The sequence below is a fragment of the Mustela nivalis genome, assembly GCF_964662115.1.
Source record: "Mustela nivalis genome assembly, chromosome: 1".
NCBI lineage: Eukaryota > Metazoa > Chordata > Mammalia > Carnivora > Mustelidae > Mustela > Mustela nivalis.
In genome coordinates this window covers 66,721,598-66,742,405 of record NC_139020.1, presented here as the reverse complement: position 1 = coordinate 66,742,405, position 20,808 = coordinate 66,721,598, and the positions used below count along the sequence as shown (strand labels likewise).

Genomic DNA, 20,808 nt, shown 5'->3' with positions numbered 1-20,808 from the left:
AACCTTAGGAAATCATACACTCACAAATTTCCTCCTCTACCACGGATCCTAATATTCAGTAACACACACACACACACAAATTTAAACTTGGGACACTAAGCAGTAAAATATGCTTGGCATACCAACTTCAACCATTATTTTGCCAATGTCCTCACTTCACCCACTACTTCAGTCTTCAGTGGAAAGTAGTCCAAAAGCTTTCAGTTTTGTTTGAGAGAAGGGACATGACAATCCTATCCTGGTTTCCTCACCTACAAAACTAGGTGATGTTTCATGGTAGCTACAACTTGTGAAAACTTCCAACGAAACAGAAATGTAAAATGGGTAAGTACTATAGAACACTTTTATCTGTCGATTGTTTCAACCTATTATATGAAGACTCATTTGGCCATTTTAACAAGTTTGAACTTTTAATATTCTTAGCTTTCAGAAAGGTGAAAACCAAAACTAACACAAAGTCATGATGTTAAAATATCATTACAACCGGGGGGGTGGGAGGAAGGGTAAGTGGGTGATGGGTATTGAGGAGGACACATGTTGCGATGAGCACTGGGTGTTATATGCAAATAATGAATCGTTGAACACCACAAAACTAACGATGTAAGATAAAATGTAAAAAAATCATTTCAACCTAAGGAGGTATCAAATAACCTCATTAGGCTCAAATTTTTCAGATATTCTTTTCAAATAGGATGTTTTGACATATGAAAAGTATGGTACCTAAATTATCAATAAACCTGTGGAATATATGGCAGAACAGAAGAATCTTACTGACTTACGAGGGAATCAGATAATTTGACCTTTTGTTCCCTATAGAGAAATCACTATGTCTAGCAGATTGGAGTCCAACGCTTAAACTTGAAAATGGCAATACACTTTTGTTCTTCACTTCATCCTAAAAAGTGTGATTACATTCTCCCCAAACCAAAATGTTAGAATACATTATAGGAAAAAACCCCCATATTTTCATAAGGATATTTTAATTTTTTAATTTTAACAATTCAAATAAAATTCAGCTAGTTAACATAAATAGAATAAATGCACATAATTTACAGCCATGTACACAAAATGCGAGAATAGCAAACCTCACATAAATGGTCAAAAGATATCAACTCTTTTGAAGTTGATTATTTAGCTATGACTAACAGATCATAATTTAACTGTTCACATATGAGGGGTACACATTCAAGTGTTTATTAACAAAAAAAAAAAAAACCGAGTGAAACTAGAACTTTCAGTTTCTAAAAGGAGTAGCATAAAAAGCAGTGTAGAGATTAACAAGAATTATAAGTGCATGATGGAGAAGAGAACTGAGTGGGCAGAAAGTTAGCACATTGTATGAAATACTCTCATGTAATTAAAATTCCTTCTAATTTGTATCATTCAGAAATACCTTTTTTCTTAGGAATGTTTAAGTCATGATCAGTAGACAGAAAGACTCAACTATTTTATTTATCAGCCCAAAAGGGGTCCCTACAGTACTAATAGTCTGGGCAGAAGAACATGTAAACAATGAAAGACAGGCATGAACAATATTGGAAGAGTAAAGGATAGACTGATTTCTAGCACTTAAATCCTTTAAGTTCAGATCAGTATTTTTAGTGACTTAAATCTAAAAATGCCAACATGTTTATACTCCAGTAAAAGAATAAACACTCGTTATTTTTAACACCCTGCTCCTAATACAGTCATGCTATTCCACAATGGGCATTAGGTTTTAGGAGACAAGGCTGGATCAAATAATCTAACCATATTCTATCCTGGTTTCAAAATTCCAAATAAATTACTAGTGACCTCCAACTAGTAATGCTGGGTCCACAAAATTACATACATAATGAAAATTAAGACAAAGCTTTGGTGATAGTTTTTTTTTTTTCTTTTTCTTTCCCCCTCCTGGATTCAAAAGCACTGTATTCCACCCTACAGTCACAGGGTTGGTAGTACTCAGATCTGGACTTTGAAATTTAGTAAACTGTCTATGAGCCACCAGTGCCAAAGTTCTATCTAATGCTCTATGAGCATACTCTTACAATATCTACTGCTTTAACTTGAGTAAGTTCAATTTCCTGATAAAATTCTGTAATAAAAGTACAGACAATCTGAAGAGTGCTGCCAAGTCTCTATACTAGAAATAAAAAGTCATCTGATAGAAAATAGATAACAAAACACAGCTTTAAAAAAAATTCAATGCTTTAAGTATGTGTTTTTCTTTTTAAACATTTGCATCAATTAAAAAAAAAATCTCCAAAGAAATGTTTCAGAGACAAACTTTATATACAACTTTTATATATATTTTTCTTTTTTAAATTATCTGTCACATAAAGTAAACCATGGCAGATTGTGCTTTGGGAAAAAAAAAAAAAAAAAACCTAAAATAAGATTCATTGCTTCTTTCCAGTTGTTGCACAAAGAAACAAAATCTAAGACTCTAAGATCTTTTCTTTCAGTACACAGAGAATACTCACTTTTAAAATCTGAATATAATACACAAAGGTCAACATAAGTTTTACTTGCTAAATACAAACAAGAAAAGAATACATGTTCATCCTTGAAGGACACTTATTATGAATGTGCTAGCACTAAATAATAAGATGTTCCATAGCTGCTGGTTTTCATATCATTCTTAATCATTTGTGGTGTACTGAGATCAATACCATTAGGGAGAATCTGTTTTACATTCAACACAACTAATGTTTACAAATCTTTGCAAGGCAAATGGCACTGTATTAGGCAGTGTTAAGTGGCACCTGAAAAGGCAAACACTATGAGACTTTCTCTACAGATTTAAGTTAGAAATCCCTAGATTTTTCAATTTTTTTTGGCATGTTTCTCACAATAAATGTCAAAGCTAAAATTCACCATAAAGGTACGAATAATCCCAAAGGTAATGAAACGGAATTTGCCTTTGGTCTCCAAAGAGATTGGAATATTTTTTAATTCCAATCAAAGCACCTCAAAAACATCCAGTTATGTTGATTATAAGGAGTTAAGAAGGTGAAGGAATTTAAGAGGGCACTGTGTTTCACTGGTGATAGCAGAGAAAGCTTGCAAGGACATGCTACAATTTTCTGTGTTAGGGGCATTAGAGTGTACATAGAGTACATAAAACATTTATATTATTAAAGATCTCCAAACACCGTATCTAAAACCCAGAAAAATGTTTTGAACATGGTTTCTGCCTAATACATGACCAATGTTTAAAAAAAAAAAAAAATCTTAACATGGAATACTCTACTCTCACCCTTCTCCAAAAAAAGGCCACAAAGTGCATTCACAAAGTCATTCTTAAAATAAAGCCATTGCACAAAATGTACAGTTCATCTATACTGAAATGAGTACCACACTGGAGTTTAATTGTAGATGTTTTATACACCAGTATAGCAACATCCATAAGCAAAAGTCTCTTAACAGATTTACAGCAAACATCTTCAGAAGGGCCATACATATATACATTTAGGTACTAAAAGGTACAGCTGAACTCAACAGCAAAATGTAAAAGCTATATCCTGTTAGGAAACGTAATCTGAATTAACTTGAGTCTTTCTATGATTTACCATTCAAGAAATCAGGATAACATAAATTTCTTGTCAAAGCAGTTTGTTCATTCACAAAACTCTGGTCAATTAGAATCACTACCTGCTCAATCAGACAGCAGAGGGTCCCTCTTCTATGTTTATACTGCCCCAGGTATTTATAATGTCACCTTAAAAAAAGAAACCTAATAGGGCAAAGCTGAAAATTACCATTTTCTCTACAAAATAAATGCGATCTATATTGATCTTCTGGAAATAATTCAATGGTTCAAATTCTTAATGGGAAGGCAAACAAAGAAAGATTCAAAAGTGGTGAATTTTTTCTACTTTAAGAAAAAGCTAGGTATGACAGATGATAATTCAAGTTCGTAACTACTAAGTCACTAACAAGACAGCCACATTCATTCATGTACTGTAAAGTTAGAGAAGATATGAGGATGTGCTCAAGTTACTCAAAGGGCCAAGAATCAACATTTCACTGGTTTCTTCTGTCCCAAACTATTACACTGGGCTTGATACATTAATGAACAATTTAAGTGTCCACATCATGTTCAACATTAAGCACCTGTTACAGTGGAAACCAAAACATTTTAAAGCTAAAGATATGAAAGATCTTTTGACATTATTTCATTAGTTGTCAAAACTAGTGACTATTAATGCCAAATAATTAATTTTAAAATATTCCAGATCCTCTCAAGGAAATGGAAAAGTAATACTAAGAATCTCACTTATTCTTGTTATTTTACAATTTTACATGAATTACACAGAAGCCAGAGGTAAGACATTTATGACTGTCAATACTATCTTTGGATAGTTGTAATATTTATACAATTAGGGATGGCTTTGTTTAGAAGACTGGAAAAGTGCTCATGGAATACACACTGTACTCTGCCATGAATCAACAAAATGCAACTATGTCCTGTGGACATGGTAGAGAAAATGGCAATTTGGAGAAAGGAGTGCTTCTAAAGGCTTTTTTCTTAGAGGCAGCCTAGGTTTTTTTTTTATTCGTATTACTGAAAAAGACCAAGTAATGTGTTTATGATTACTTTAATTCCTACAACCAAACTTCCATTTAGGCATAGTTACATGTTCCCAAACGTTTTACTTCTGTCCACCATGCTGGCTTCGATACTGCATGGTCCACTGGAATCTTTTGGTCTTCCCTCTTCATAGTATAGCAGCTTAAAGTTGCTATCCATTGAGAAGGTAGACCACCAATTCATAGGTGGCCATCATAATGGCTGTGTTTGGAATCTGTCTCACCAGATGAGTTGTTAGACCACGGTAAAGAGACCCATAACCTTCTTCTTGAACAACCAAAGATAGTGTCTGAAAAAAAGATCTATATTTTGTTCCCTCTTCACGTAGTCTTGTTCTTACAACTTCTGTTTAGGAGGGAAAAAAAAAGTCATTTTAAAACATTTGTGATATCTTTTTTTTTTTTTTTTTAAGATTATTTGTTTATTTATTTGACAGATGATCACAAGTGGGCCAAGAGGCAGGCGGGTGAGGGAGGGGAAGCAGGCTTCCTACTGAGCAGAGAGCCTGATGTGGGGCTCGATCCTAGGACCCTGGGATCATGATCTGAGCCAAAGGCAGAGGCTTTAACCCACTGAGCCACTTAGGTGCCCCCATTCATGTTATCTTTATACCCTCCTAATGCTGAGTACATCCCATTTACCACTCTTCAAGTGTAAGCTCAGAATAAATATGGGAGTGATTTTTAATGTGTAACTTATTGAAACTGGTCTTATTACAGTAACACCCAACTTCTAAGACAGCTGGTTAAAATCACTAATAATAAATACTAGTTAAAAATTTAACAGGTTCCTGAATGGTTAAAGAATAAAACGAAAGTGTCAGTTGTATACTAGATATAGCTAAAAGGGACAACACATGTATAAGGAAAAGGTAAAGAAACAGAAAAAGGAATGCAGGTGGTAGAAAAAATGAACACACAAAGATAGTGTGAGAAATAAACACAAAAACTCTTAGGGGAACCCCACAATGAGAAAACAGAATTAATAATCTATATTTACAATGGTCCACATGAAACAAACATGAAATTTCATGTGCATGAGCCTAAAATTGTTCAAAACACCAGCTGTTAGCTAAAAGGCCCCATCTGGGAAGCAACTACGCAAAATTCGTAAAATTTTAGAGCTCTAAGAGATATAAAAGATTATGGTTAGTCCATTATTTCTTAGTTTTGAAAGGTGAGGAAATTGGACTATTGAGAGGTTTTAGTCATCTGGGGGTAGAGGCTGGGACAAGATTTCAGAGCTCTCTACTAGAGTCTGTTTTTCCAACACACTACTCCTGTTGGGCCTGAGGGAAATAGCCTAGAACTATTTTCACTGCAAATGTTACTATTTGAAATTTCTTGTATCTTATCTTAAAAATTCATACCATTTATATATTCCACCCAAAATATTGTTTATTAATTACCCCTTCATGTAAGGACATAATCTTACTTGAGAGGACAGGATGCTTACAACTCCAAAACTGTCTCTTACCCTTAGCAGGCCACGATCCTAGGTATCCTATAGTAGCCAGAACCTAAACAATGCTGCTGATAACTGTCCTCTTTTGACTTCTCCTAAAAAGAGAGAAGTTAGGAACTTCCCTCAAGAAGTGGAGCTAAGTTCACAGTCCAACTTGGTTAGAGTTAGTTTTACTCATAAAATTACATTTTAGAGCAAATACTTATTTCCTCCTAGCCCTGTTTCTTTTGTCTTGATACAGCTTTAATCACAGAGCCTTAGACTTATAAGGATGAATGTGAATGTTAATCGGTGTAACAAAAGTGAAGCATTTAGATTAAAAGCCCAAAGTAGGGGTGCTTGGATGGATCAGTCAGTGTAGCATCCAATTCTTGATCTCAAGTCCCATGCTGGGTGTAGAGATTACTTGAAAGAAAAAAAAAAAAATCCTAAAATCCCTGAGGTTTAGTCAGTCAGTTAAAAGCCTGCCTTCAGCTGAGGCTGTGACCCCAGGGTCCTGGGATTGAGCCCTGCACCAGGGCTCCCTGCTCAATGCGAAGCCTGCTTCTCCCTCTGCTTGTTCTCTGACAAATTAAGTCTTAAAAAAAAAAGGGGGCAAAACAAACCCCAAATACAACAAAATCAAAGTCTACACTTAAAACAAGTTACAAAAAAATCTCAGCATCCTACAGACAAATTTTTAAGTGATTTTATTATCTATCAATCAAAGAGGCTAACAGTATAAGATGTAATGACAGAAATAAATCATTCATATAGATTTATTTACCAAAATGAAATAATGTAAAATAGGCTGGTGTTTTGGATTATAGATTCCCATTTCAAATTTGGGCTTCTCCACTGAGTAAACTATGTGACCTGAGTAAGCTCTGTGACCTTCGGCAACTTAATCTTAACATTTCATTTCCCATTTGAAAATGAAGACAAACTCTGGTTATATTCTAGCATATTTAGACTTAAATGGAGAAGGTAAGTACTTTGCAGGAATTTTTTGTAGATTAGCAATAATGTATATAAAGTATCTAGTATACCATCTATAGCCACACCTGTTTTTTTTTTTTTTTTTCTTAAACTTGCTCAACCACTACCTGGCTGGAATCTGACTGACTCAGGGCTAAAATGCGACGGTCCAGAGTGCATGCTAAATCTCCATCATGATACTGTAATATATACTGACCTATTAAACCAGTTACTTATACAGATTTAATCCCATTATGAACTCCTAAGAACTGTGTTTTGTTTTACTGATTTCAATAAAATTATAAATGTTCTAATAAATGGGTCATTGGCTGACATGGGAAAATACTTGTAAATTAACCGAATTTTACTCATAGAAACTCCATTCCTCTTACCATGTGGATATGCTATAGTTGTGGCACAAGTTTTTGAGGTGGCAGCAGCCAGCATCATTCCCACAAAATCGGACGCTTCTTTCACAGACTCTTCATCATTTTCCATTGTAGAAGCAATCTTATATTCTAGTAGTTTTTGCTTAATACTTTCATAAATAACAAAATGGATAACCGTCTCTGATATGCCAGCATATGAAGCAGACATGCCCCTATAAAATCCTCTAAGTCCATCTGTCTGATACACTTTACGAATACATTCAAAAGCACCCATTCGCTTTTCTCCACGGTTCCTGAAAAGCAAAAAGGAAGAATCTTGTTTACAAAGTAGTATAGGTTTTTAAATAAAGTTAATAAAATGCAGTAGAAATTTGTCACTCTAAATAGAGGATGATCCTCTAACTCATGGAGAAGTGAATATTAAGACATTCATTTTAGACTTTATTCTTTTATCCCAAGTTAAGACATTCATTAAGAATATTAAGACATTCGTTTTAGACTTTATTCTTTTATCCCAAGTTTGTCACATTAGATGGATACCATGGAAGAAGTTTATTTTACTAATGCAAAATACATTACATTAAATCTTCAGTTTCATGTACTCATTAAGTTTATACTATAGGGATAAAAAATAAAATAGTCCAAATACATTGTGACTACAGCTCAAGATAAAAACAAACTCTCACATTACATTATGTCATTAAATCCAGTTCTAAGTTGACAAGATTTCTTCTGCACTTAGTAACATGAAAGAGTGATTGAGACACCAATGATGATAGTACATCACAAAGCAGGGAATATAATTAATGCGATACTTGTGCATCTGCAGAATTCTTCCAAACCCACTCAGTTCTTTCCCAAAAATGACTGCGTGAATTTAAGTCAAATTTCCTATAATCCTTCGAAGGCAACAGTCCTATCTTTCATGTCGGTATCATGGTGAAAGGTGAATGCAGACCCCTACAGTTATAAAATATTTATTGAGCATCGTGCCCAGTAAAACTTGCTTAGTGCTATATGGGCAGTGTACCCACTCTTATACAAGTATATACTTTTGAGTTTGTAAAAATAGTACCTTACACTATGATTCTCCCAACAGAACCTTATCTATAAGAAATGAGTTTAAATGCTACCTACAGGGAAAGAAATAGAAAATTTATCTATTTATAAATTATATACAACCTATTTCTGACATAACAAAAACACAATTAAGACACCTATGATAACCTACAAATTCCTCCAGTTTTACGACCTAATTATTGTCTTGAACTAGTAACTGTCCTCAATTAATGACATTGACTAAAAACTTGCTTTGAATGATCCATGAAACCAACTCTAATCAGTTTCTACCAGAGACTTCCTCCCAAAAAGTTAAAATCCTACAAGTCCTAATGAGTAATATGTAAACACATCAGCCCTATTCTTGATTTGATGGTTATACATTAGCACCCTTAAACCAACCTTTAACTATTACCTCAACTCTATCCCATTCCCTATCTCTCCCCAAGCCTAAGAAGTTGTGTTTGCTTGTGTTACAACTTTAAGTGAAAAAATAATAGAGATACTTTTCTCAGGACCCCCCACAGATCCACCCTACAACATACCGAAGCATACGCCTGGTAGTATAATATGGACTGGGATCTTCACATTTCTCTAACTTTTGGGTTGTTTTAACTACCACTACCTTTCAGGTCTTTGGCTTTAGGAAGTAAACTTTTGAGTTTTGCTTCAAGACACTTAAAATTTGATTTTAATTATTCTGGATGAAACAACGATTAGAGATGTTTCCAGTCTCCAAAAAGCATATAGTTCAACATGACAGAATGTAGGAAACAGATATTTAAACAGGCATCATCATTACTATTTTTTTTTTAAAGATTTCATCCATTTATTTGACAGATAGAGATCACAAGTAGACAGAGAGGTGGAGAGACAGGAGGAAGCAGGCTCCCCGCCAAGCAGAAAGCCCGACGCAGGGGTAGATCCCAGGACCCTGGGATCATGACCGGAGCCCAAGGCAGAAGCTTCAACCCACTGAGCCACCCAGGTGCTCCAACAGGCATCATTATTAATGACTTCTTAGATAAGTTTTATTTAGTCTACGACATACATAGACTACTTCCCAAGCCCCAAAATATAACAGTGAAAATTTGTTACAAGTCTAGTCCATATCAAAAGGCTAAAGGTTTCCAAATTATTATTATTATTATACAGTAATAGAATCATCTCTCTAAAAAAGTATTTCCTCTTCCCCATTCTTCATTCTCCAGGCTAACAGAAATAGAGATGGCTAGACTCTAAGCTGTACGGCTTGTGGCCTTTGCTCAGTTCCCAAACACGCCAGGCCCCAATCTTAAGACCTATGAGGTTTGCAACGACCACTGCTTCTGCCTAAAATGGGCTCAAAAACAAAATTCCTTGACTATTCCATTTAAAGTTGGTCCCCACGGTTTCTTGGTGTATCTCTAGAACCAAGCAGTGTATCTGCTCAACAGACATTCATCAAATCAATGAACTCTGCTACCACAGAACGGTCATTGATAACAGACGAATTCTATGGATATATGAGAGCTAAATCCCTGCCACGCCTCTCTGTATATAAAATTTACCAAATTTGAGCAATGATCCTGCAAGATTTAATCTAGACCAGTTGACCATGGGTTGTTTACCTGTTTGGAGACTAAAATCATTCACATAGTGAAATTATCACTGCTTGGGCTAGGCTAATATATATTTTTTTATTTAAAAACACAACACAATATTCTTTCTTCCCTAGAAAGTCTCACATTGCCAACCAGTGTTATCACTTGCTTTTGACGGTAAACCCCAAAAAACAAAATCAGCATCAAAAGAGGGGAAAGACATGGCTAGGCACATGGCACTGAATTCTCATAGATATAAATTTACAGGAAAAAATTAGCTGAAATCAACTTTAATTTTATTTTAATGAGTTAACATACCTTGCATCAAGCTGTAACCGAGTCTTTATAAGCCAAATGGGGTTGGTCGCTGTGATTGCAGTAAAACCTAAACAAACATGTTTAAAATGAACTCTGGTAAAAATGAAGAATACATTATTAACATTAAGGTTTTAAAAATCATAGAAATCTATATTAAAGAAAATGTTTTAACTATTAATTGATGTATGCTATACACTTTTATTTTATAAACATACAACCATGAATATTTGTAGTTTATTTCTGATCTACATTCTCAAATTCTGACCATAACTAAAAAATTCTTTTAAGAGCAAAGCCTGATTATATATAAATTCCTCTCCCAAGTGTAGAAGGATGCCCTCTACACTCTAAGCTAAATTTAGAAACCTATTTCTACAGACAAATATATGGAAATTTGGTGTCTTCCAGGGCTTTTTAGCATGCAAACTCTACACAGCTACGTAAGGTCCAAATCCCTTATGTTCCAAGTGGTTTCTACCTAAAGGTCAGCATTTATTTTTGATCTTAGGTTGGCTATATAACAGCAAGGATTGTTGTTTGCCTTTATGAATGCTTTATATGAGCATATTCTTACTAATACTGTTAAAATAATGGTATCAGAGAAGTAAGCCTTCTCTTAGGGTTAATAGGACAGATCTATTTCTTATCCACTTAAACATATAAAAAACTGGAAAGTTCAAGAAGTTACATACTGGAACTTTCCTCTCACTTTTATAGACACTGAAGAGGGAAACTAGAGTAGAATGTAGTTCTGGTTTTCTTTAAAACTTAAGTACTGTGTACTCTCAGTGCAGAAGGGTGGTCGTCTAAGATGGCTCATTCCAGCTGGCAAATTAAGATCTCTGGAACAGTTGTTTCTAGACTAGTGCGTATCTTTTACTTTCTATCTTCCTACTGCTATGAAAAATAGCACACGAAATGCAATCTTGGTAACGGGAATTTATGAAAACTGCTTCATCTATAAAAAATGCGGTTTTAATGTATTGCTTGTGAACTTTTAAGATCACTACACAAACTTCACAGAACTACTTACATCAAACTGTATTTATTCAATTGGCCTTTAAGTTCAGTGAAAACTTACATGCAGAAATGTCTAAGGATCTTAACTATTTTAACACTTTCTATCAAATAATAGGCAGGTGAAACATACTGTTTTTAGAAAAGTGGAATATAACCAGCACACTAAATATGAGTAAAGTTATTTCAGGAAGAGAAATGATGTGGTGCACTTAAAAATAATTTGTTTTCGAAGTTAACATATAGTGTAGAACCAATCATAAACTTTTCTTGGCTTTCAAAGTCACTATGGGTATACCTAAAATGCAAAATCATTTTACTAAATTGTTTACAAAGCAGAATTTGGTCTCTCTCACAGGTTCTTTGCCCCTCTATAATATCAGATAATTAGCTAACTCAAATTTTATTTCCTTAAGCCACTGTTTTAACACCATAGAAATAGCCAGATATCTCACAAAGGGATGCTTAAATTGTATCTATTTATGAAATGATAAATGGAATAAAAATTTGGTTTGATAACTCCTTTCACTATTTTGTAATAGTTCTATAGTCTCCGTTTCTTTCAAGTGTTTTTAATACTACATAAATATGTATAAAACTAGTACTAGACCAACAATTTTGTATGTGCCAGTATTAAAATAATAAAAATTTAAAGTGTTGGACATTTTATTAGGAACATTTTTAAGTTTCTTTTAATATATAAAAATCTTGGTAAAAGGAAAGGAGAAGAAAAATATGAAATTATTAGATCTGTTTAAATATTTTACTTGGAAAATATTTAAATTTAAATATTTTTATAATAAATAAATTTTATAATAAAAATATTTAAATTTAAATATAAATAAATAAAATTAATGTTTCTTGCATGTCCTGGCTTAAATGAGAATAAAGCTAAAGAATTTTTTTTCTTTCCTTGACCTTCATTTTCTTAACTGAAAAACTCAAACTAAATACACTCAAATTATATTTTAAAGAAAATGTGTACCAGACATTAGTATTCTGGCTATATCTCTAATTCAATGACTGTTTTCAGACTTCAATATCTGTATTAGTTAAATATCCGTAAAGCAGTATTAGGGGGTCTATTAGTGAAAGGCTGCAAAGCAGCACAAGGCAACAAAATATTCTACATTATTCACAATCATTTTTATTAATTAGCCTGTGGAAATTAAGAGAACAAATTTTTCATTAAATTTTTAAAGCCTAAAACTGGGAATCCTTATACCAAGCTTTAGAAACAAAACAAAACAAAACAAACCCAAAAAGCCCTGTCTAGGTAAAAAATCTCAATCTACTATACTTGATTTGAGAAGATGAGCATTAAAGTTTTTCTTTTTAAATAGAAGTTCTATTTCTAAAAATATAAACTTAAACAAGCTTAATACTCTCCCAAGTCACAAAATTCCTCAATTAGAGTCTGAAAAACTCCATATACACTTCAAAATACTGCAATAATATTTATAAATATTACTAGAAATGAATTTTTCAAATATCTATGAATAAAATTTTTAATTATCCTCTATACATATGAATGAACAGTGACAGGACGCAAACAACAGGTATTTCTCACTTAACTAAAATTCCTTTCCAAATACAAATTAATCTATGGAACAGGAAACATTAAAATTCAACCGAGTGTTGTCATCTTATCCCTCTATAACTGTTACTACCAATAACTTGTGCTTACTACAGTTGTTGTGGCTCAACTCTCCCAATAATAAGCTAGGTTTTAATAAAGACACTAGGCTAAATGCCAGCAAACCACTACATTAGAGAGAATCTAGGCATAACCTACATTTTAGTGATTGGTCTTCCCCACAGTTAAAACTCTGGTCCTAGAATTTTATGCTATTACATTCTCTCAACCACAGACACTCTACCTAATAAACTAACTGGACATTATTAAGCTAATTAATCCTATAAAAATACAGTCTGTTAATTCAAGAAATGAAACAAGAGGGAAGAAGCAAAAATTAATCACTAACTTAATTATATATGGCAAGGCAATCTGAAGTTGGCCAACAGCCAAAACTAAAAAGATCTTCCTATTTCTAAGACAGACATATACAAAGATATTTGGAACAGTTTCCCTTAAGTTTAGAAATTTACTATTACTTTTTATTTTTGCATTTAAAGTTTGTGGTATATTGATAATGCTAGTTCATATTAATATTCTGAGCATTTTGTTAAACATTAAAGCTGAATTATAGGCATATGAAGGAGCTATTTGTAGGTTAAGAATTAACATTGCTCTAGTCAGTAAAAGCAAAGTGGTAGTGTATTGGCCATATAGTAGTGTGGCTAGAGTTTTATTAGAAAAATTTTTTTTAACTTTCAAAATGCAACTTTTAAAGTTTCGCTTCATCTAAGACTCCATCCAATAATGTGCACCAGATTAAAAGAAATCCTGCTTATAGGAAACTTGCTGAAAATGTCTATTTCATTAAGTGAGTGATACCTGTATTTGCATTTTCAGTATTTTTTACTTCATCAAGTTCTGTAAGCAGAACTAATAAGCCCACACCTAACCTTCTAAGAGAAATACATTAAAACTACAAAACAAAAACAAAAACAAAACAAAAACCCAATTAAAACTAAAACAGCTTAGATCCCATATATTCTTACCCTGCATTTATTGTAAAGTAATGGTAGGTATTAAGATCAATGTTTTTGCACGAAAGTAGAAAGCTAAATATAAACAGACAACAGAATGGAAAGCACTGTATTAGACTTTAAAAATATGTTATATTAAGCAAAGAGAACTACTCTCTTCCCTAAAAGTTGTAGGATGGTATCATACCATTTACAACTACGTATATCTTAAATATTGTCATCAAATTTTTTCGAGGTCAAGGCTATTATGGCCAAGCTGAAGACCCCAGGCTTTTATTACACAATGACTGAAAAGTTACCCCATTCTTCCTTCTAGAAGGAATATTCTAAAGGGATCAGAATTTTAAAGTTTTATGAAATACTCAGAACACACACATATATTCAGGAAATAAAAGTTCATTTCCCGCCTTCTATCAATTCCACAGCTATTATAAATTCCCAGGGTGTGTTTCTTATAACTAGAGGCTGCAAGAGACGCTCAGATCAGTACTCACGAGGTTTAAGTTAGTCCATATTTCTACAGGAAGTGACCTGCGGATGGGGAGCATGAGATGACACGATCTCACTCTTTTCTCGGGAGAAATGTACAGTAAATGCCTAAAATAGACACAGGCTTTTCTGTATCATAACAACAAGCAGTGACCTCATCAGAAACATGTGTACAAAATGAATCCCATTGGAAGGATTTCAGAAATATTTACGGTGAGATCTAACTTTTTTGAAAATTTTAAGTTAAAAAACAAAAAGGAAGATCAGAATGGGCCATAATTAAAAAAAAAAATGCATCGAGTACTGAAAATTCTGCCATCTGCAGCAGTTTCAGAGTCCAAATACTTACCTAAAACACGAATTCTGCCCTAACGAAAAAATGCTAACCTTGTCAATGGGGAATCTAAGAAAATATTTAGAAGGGATCATCATCTCATTTTCCTAATCATTATCATGATCAGAGGTGAAATCACAATTTTCTATACTTTAACAGCTTCTTAGCAAGTCTTTTTTTTCCTTAAATCTTTAAAAAAAAAAAAAAAAAAAAAACCCAAAACCAGAATATTCTAAGTAACATTTTGTAATTTTCTGAAATTTTTAAAAATTAAAGTATATGTTGGTTCAATTATACCTTTCACACCTTTTGCACTATGACCAATAATATTGCACATCCATTTTATGGAATATTTTGGATTATTTTGTATTTTATTTCTTGTGTTCTACAAAATAAAAAACAGGAAGAATGTTTATATACAAACACACAAAACATCTGTCCACCCACCCATTTGGGTGAATAAACTGCCATGGAAAATAAAATATTAAAAAATATATTTTATATAGGCAAGAAAAAATTTCTCTTTAATGAGTAAAAACTTAACCTTTAAAGTTTAATATTTATAATAAACTTAAAGTCAAACAGAAAAATGTATTTTGAAAAATAACAGTGAATGCTATAAGCAAGTAAAACCCACTAGATATTCAGTAAAAGTTAAATAATTATATTATTGGTATTTTAAAAATTAATCAATAACTGTTTGAATATATAATCCAATAAAAATAAAAATTCTTTTCATTTAAATCTATGTTGCATATAAAAGTCGGTATGTTTTTTACAGATAAAAATTTCTGAAAACTGGGAATTACTATAAAGAAACCATACTATTTTTTGCATGTACATTTGTGTCTAGTAATAGAGTAGGATATACAAATTCATTTAAACAAAAACATACAAGTCATCTTGACAAAACAAATACTCTCAGTCTAACAAAGGTTACATGTAGGGAAGAAAAAAAAGCAGGTAAAACAGAGTCAACATTCCTTAATTTTATTAAATAGCCTTCTAACTGGAAATAATTTTTCAATTATACCTCTAAATTTAGGTTTATAATTCTTAAAGTATTCTCTTGAAACACTACAACAAACCAAAGATCCACTTTAAATAAACTGTTTATTTTTATTAACAAAAGGTTTATTACCTAAATACTTGGGTTCATATGAATAAAATGCAAACTCAATGGGCTACCTGGAAAAAAAATTATGTACAAGGTCTGTTACTAAAATCCTTAATGTGTATGCGGTTTGATGTGGCAAAATCTTACAGGCAATATCATTAAAGTCTATTTTAGTGCACTTTTTGATACCAAAGTGACAAGGTTAGCATTTTTTTTTAAATAGCCAGTTAAAAAATGATTTTTCACATGACTGCCTCTAAGCACTTTGCACCCCCAATTCATATTTAAAAGACTTCTAAAAATGATCCTGAAGAAAAACCAGAGCAATCTGGTCTAGATAATTTCAAGAATGAAGGGGGCAAAAGGCTACCTTAATGACTTTGCATGGGATCTTTCAGTTTCACCAACAATGTAGTTATGTATAACAACTGCAGAGCTAAGTGTTAATGCTCATGAATAGTGCAAGGAAGCTCTGAAAGCACGATTCTCAGAAAAATGTAACTGCAAACACATGAAAGAGGTATTTTCAAATTACACAGTAAGTATTTAGTGTAATAATCTAAGCAAGGTTAAGACCATCAATTTACAAAAATTCAAGGAATTCAAGTTGGAAAATAATTATCAATATAAAAACAAACTATGAGTTGACATTTGTTCACACTTGAGAGAAAAGTGCAAAATGACAATTCCACCAAAATTCTTTACCACATTAGTAATAAACTCTGATGAGATATTCTAATGAAAAAAGATGTTCTACTGGGAATTAAGATATTCTGAAACCCCAAATTTGCATTACTGAATATATATTAACTATCCTCTACCAAAAATGTCTGCTCATCTACTTTCTGGACATCAAGTCTAACAAAATGAACCAAAAAAAAAAAAAAAAATTAACATTTCTTTAATAATTTTCTGGGGTTAAAAAACTGGTAGTCCAGAAATATATTCTTAAAGATCCTAATACAGCAGTTATATAGTTTGAAATTAGCTACTAATTTTTACCTTATACCCACTCAAATTTGAAGAGGAAAAATCGTATCTGTATTCAACAGCTATAAAAAGTAAATTAAAAAAAATTCTAGTTATAACTAGATGATATCTATGGTACTAAAGAACTAATTCTCAAAAACCAAATCTTTGTAGAGCAACCTACATTCCAAAGATAAGGTAAAAGGAAATTTGCATAAATTACATTAACTTGCCCAAGATCTCTCATCATGGATAAATAAGACTATTTTACCACCTTGACCTCTAAAGTTTTTACCTTTCAGCTTTAAAACTTTGGTGAGTCAGTCAATTACCAAATATGAAAAACCTTGAAAATAATTTGTGAGGTATATAGTAGATATATGGCTATTGACCCTTTCAGAAATTACTTATTCCAACTTACACTTAAGTTCGTTAAAGTATGCGGTTCAAATTGATCCAATTTATTTCTAAACAGAAAATGGTTAACAGTTTAAGGCACTCATTATTAAACACATAACTGACACTCAATTTATGGCTCAACAGTTGATGAAAGTAGTAAAAATCTGCTTTATAGTCATAGCATAATTTGGAAATGTGACATATGGTTAAATATACAATGAATCTCAGAAAACTGCAAATAATGAACCAAAGGTCATGGCTTTGTCTAACACGCATTGCAACAAATGATTCCAGAACCAGACTGGTCAAATCAATCTCCTAGTTTATCTTTAAGGCAGTACAGAGGCCCAAAACTAGTTGCATTAATTCAGAATCATATATACTCAACAATGATAGAAGAGTCCCTGGAAAACATTTCTATAGCAAGCATGTACACATAGCCAGTGCCTAAATTTAAGTATTATCTAGTGTTATTTCTATGGAATGCTAAACATATTTTTCAAAATACATACATTACAGTATCTCTCAGTTATCAGTAATACATCACAAAAATTTCAGCATTTGAGCACAGGACAAAATGAATACTTTACCAAGAACTGCCGGCACATTTCAGACAGAAGCCAAAACATGCAGCAAAAAGGGAAAAGGCACTAACAGAAATTGAGGAGAGAAGAGTAAATTACAGCTGCATAACTTATTTATAGTGTAATTATGGTTGGATTCTTTAAACTGTCAAAGTGATCACTAACTATTCAGTGGACTACACAAGACAATGTAAATATTATACTACCTGTATGCTATAACAAACCCCTGATTACAAAAATGCCAACTTAAAACAGATTTTAAGTATACCTTCTGATCGAATTTACTGTAATACTAATAAATATTAAGAATCATATATGTAGATGCTAATCAATGAAAAGCACAATGTCTTAACTACATAATGTAAAATCATAATTCAACATTAAATCTCTAGGTTTTGGAAAAATTTTTGCTTTTTAATATTTTATATTCATACCTGCCATTGCAGCTGAAATCATGTGTACCTGGGTAGAATCTGGATCAAATATACCATTCAGCTTTTCCTTGCAGTTTGAGTAAGCAGCAAAGTATATAGCTCTAAAATAAAGATTTAAATTTTATCAATAAGCATGTTACAGAATTCATAGGATTTAAATGACAAGTAAATTCATCTTTCTAATTTTAGAAAAATCTAAAAACAAAGTCTTAGCCACATTCTCATGTAACATCAGGATAATTCACTTTTTTCCATGTAGATTCTGAAGTACAGTTTGCACTGACCCATTAAAAGACAAATCTCAATGTGAAGTTCCTCAAATGTAAGCACCCTCCAATGAAGACACCTACCACCCTGACCCAACACTTTTACATCAACTGATTGACTGAATGAAATAAAAACTATTTGTATTAGAGATGTTTAGAAACATATGAATAAGGCTAGAAGGCTTAAGTAATGGTAAGGTTAAATTAAACACACTTGAGTAAATATAGTATAAGCACTTTAAAAATTGCTGAATATATAATTATTATGATTAGTTGATATTAATATAAAGATATTACTATTAATATATAATATTTTTAAGTGGGGAGAGGGTCATAGAACTGACCCAATTCATCAAAGTATGTTAAACAATTCTGAGATACCATGGTATATTCTAATCTATATCTTACAGAGTAGTTCACAGTATCCTTAAACAGACAAAAAATTCCAGAAGAAATAAACCCTATCAGGTCATGTCTTCTATGTTTATAAACATTCCATTACATCTGTAAATACTTCCCCTCTTAACTTATGGACTATGATTTCATGCATCCCCACCACCTCCTCATTGTTTAGCTTTCCAGGCTTTGAATTATTTGCTTGCAGTATTCAAATCCTTTTATTTCCCAACATAACGGGCAAAAAAAGCACAAATGAGGACAGTCTCACTGTTGTGCCTTTTTTAATGTGCTGAAGAAAAATGGAAAGTTAATATAATTTAAAATGAAACATACTACATTATCAGCAAGAAAAACAAATAGAATACATTTAATGACGAATTGTGAAGACGTATAAATAGCACATTCCTAGAAATAATTAAGAAAGACCTTTTAATGAGAAGATAGGCAATGAATATATAAGGTAATTCACAGTAGAGATACACAAATGGAAAATCATTAGAAGAAGGTGTGAATGCACCAAAATTAAATAAATGTGTATTAAAACTGAAAATAGGGGCACCTGGGTGGCTCAGTTGGTTAAGTGTCTGCCTTCGGCTCAGGTTGTAATCTTGGGGTCTTGGGACAGAGCCTCAAGCCAGGCTCCCTGCTTGGTGGGGAGCTGGCTTTTCCCCCTCTCTCTGACCCTTCCTCCCTACCCTGCTTGTGTTCGCTCTCTAATAAATAAATAAAATCTTAAAAGAAAAAAAAAGGGAAAATCATGTTTAGTCTATTTGACTAGTATTAAAAGACATGAATAGTAACCAACATGAGTAATTTGTGATAAAGAGCAACTAATGCACTACTTGAGAATAAAAAAAATTGCCCGTCAGAAGGCAATTGAGTAATATTAATTTCATATGTGTATATGCTTTTTATACAGAAATTCTACTTACAAGTAACTATCTAAAGAAATACACTTGCTTAAGTAAAGATAAAAATATAGCTGTGTTCACAAAACTACTGCTTTCAACAGACAAAATGTGGAAATACACGTAAAGGTTATCAAGGTTATCAATAAGGGAATGCTTATTAATGACAGAGTCGCCACATTATGTGATTAAACAAAAACTATGTATTTTGATGGAAAAAGCTTCAAGACAAATTTGGTGAAATATTTTAATACGATTAAATGAATGTACACAATAATCAATTATACACAATATGCATTTTACATACAAAATAAGCCAGAAAAATTAAAAGAAGTCTACACACGCCGAACTTTTATTAATAACACTTATCTGCGGAGACAAGTGCCTATGAGAAGGCATACAGCATGAGGGGTGATATGTTTAAGATGGAATGTCAGCCTTTATGTTACACATTTTTAATTTTTACGGTAAGGATAATTTTTTTTTTAAGATTTATTTATTTATTTGAGAGAGAGCGTGCGCATGTGTGGTTGAGTGCACAAGCACGCAAATGGGGGATGAGAAGCAGAGGGCGAGGGAGGACAGAGGTAAAGAATCTCAAGTAGACTCCACACTGAGCATGGAGCCCCAAGCCAGGCTCCAACTCAAGACTGTGATATCACAACCCGAGGTGAAACCAAGAGTCCGACGTTTAACCAACTGAGCCACTCAGGTGTCCCAAAATAAAATTTTGGGGGGAAGATTTTATTTATTTATTTGACAGCAGGAGCAGGAACACAAGCAGAGGCAGTAGGAACACAAGCAGGGGGAGTTGGAGAGGGAGAAGCAGGCTCTCTGCAGAGGGAGCCAGATGAGGGGCTCGATCCCAGGACCCAGAGATCATGACCTGAGCTGAAGGCAGACGCTTAAAGACAGAGCCACCCAGGCACCATC

General features: G+C 33.0%; 1 protein-coding gene across 2 annotated transcripts in view; it reads right to left on the bottom strand.

The window, feature by feature from the left end:
- Positions 1-963: 963 nt before the first annotated feature.
- SLC25A36 (solute carrier family 25 member 36) overlaps positions 964-20,808 on the bottom strand; it is a 36,190-nt gene continuing 16,345 nt past the window's right edge. For both annotated transcript variants that reach the window (XM_082712198.1, XM_082712197.1), the window contains 4 exons: positions 18,303-18,403; positions 10,347-10,413; positions 7,390-7,679; positions 964-4,921 (listed from right to left, as the gene is read on the bottom strand). In XM_082712198.1, coding sequence (XP_082568324.1) covers positions 4,728-4,921; positions 7,390-7,679; positions 10,347-10,413; positions 18,303-18,403 — 652 coding nt within the window. In that variant the 3' untranslated portion in view covers positions 964-4,727. The remainder of the gene's footprint in view (positions 4,922-7,389; positions 7,680-10,346; positions 10,414-18,302; positions 18,404-20,808) is intronic.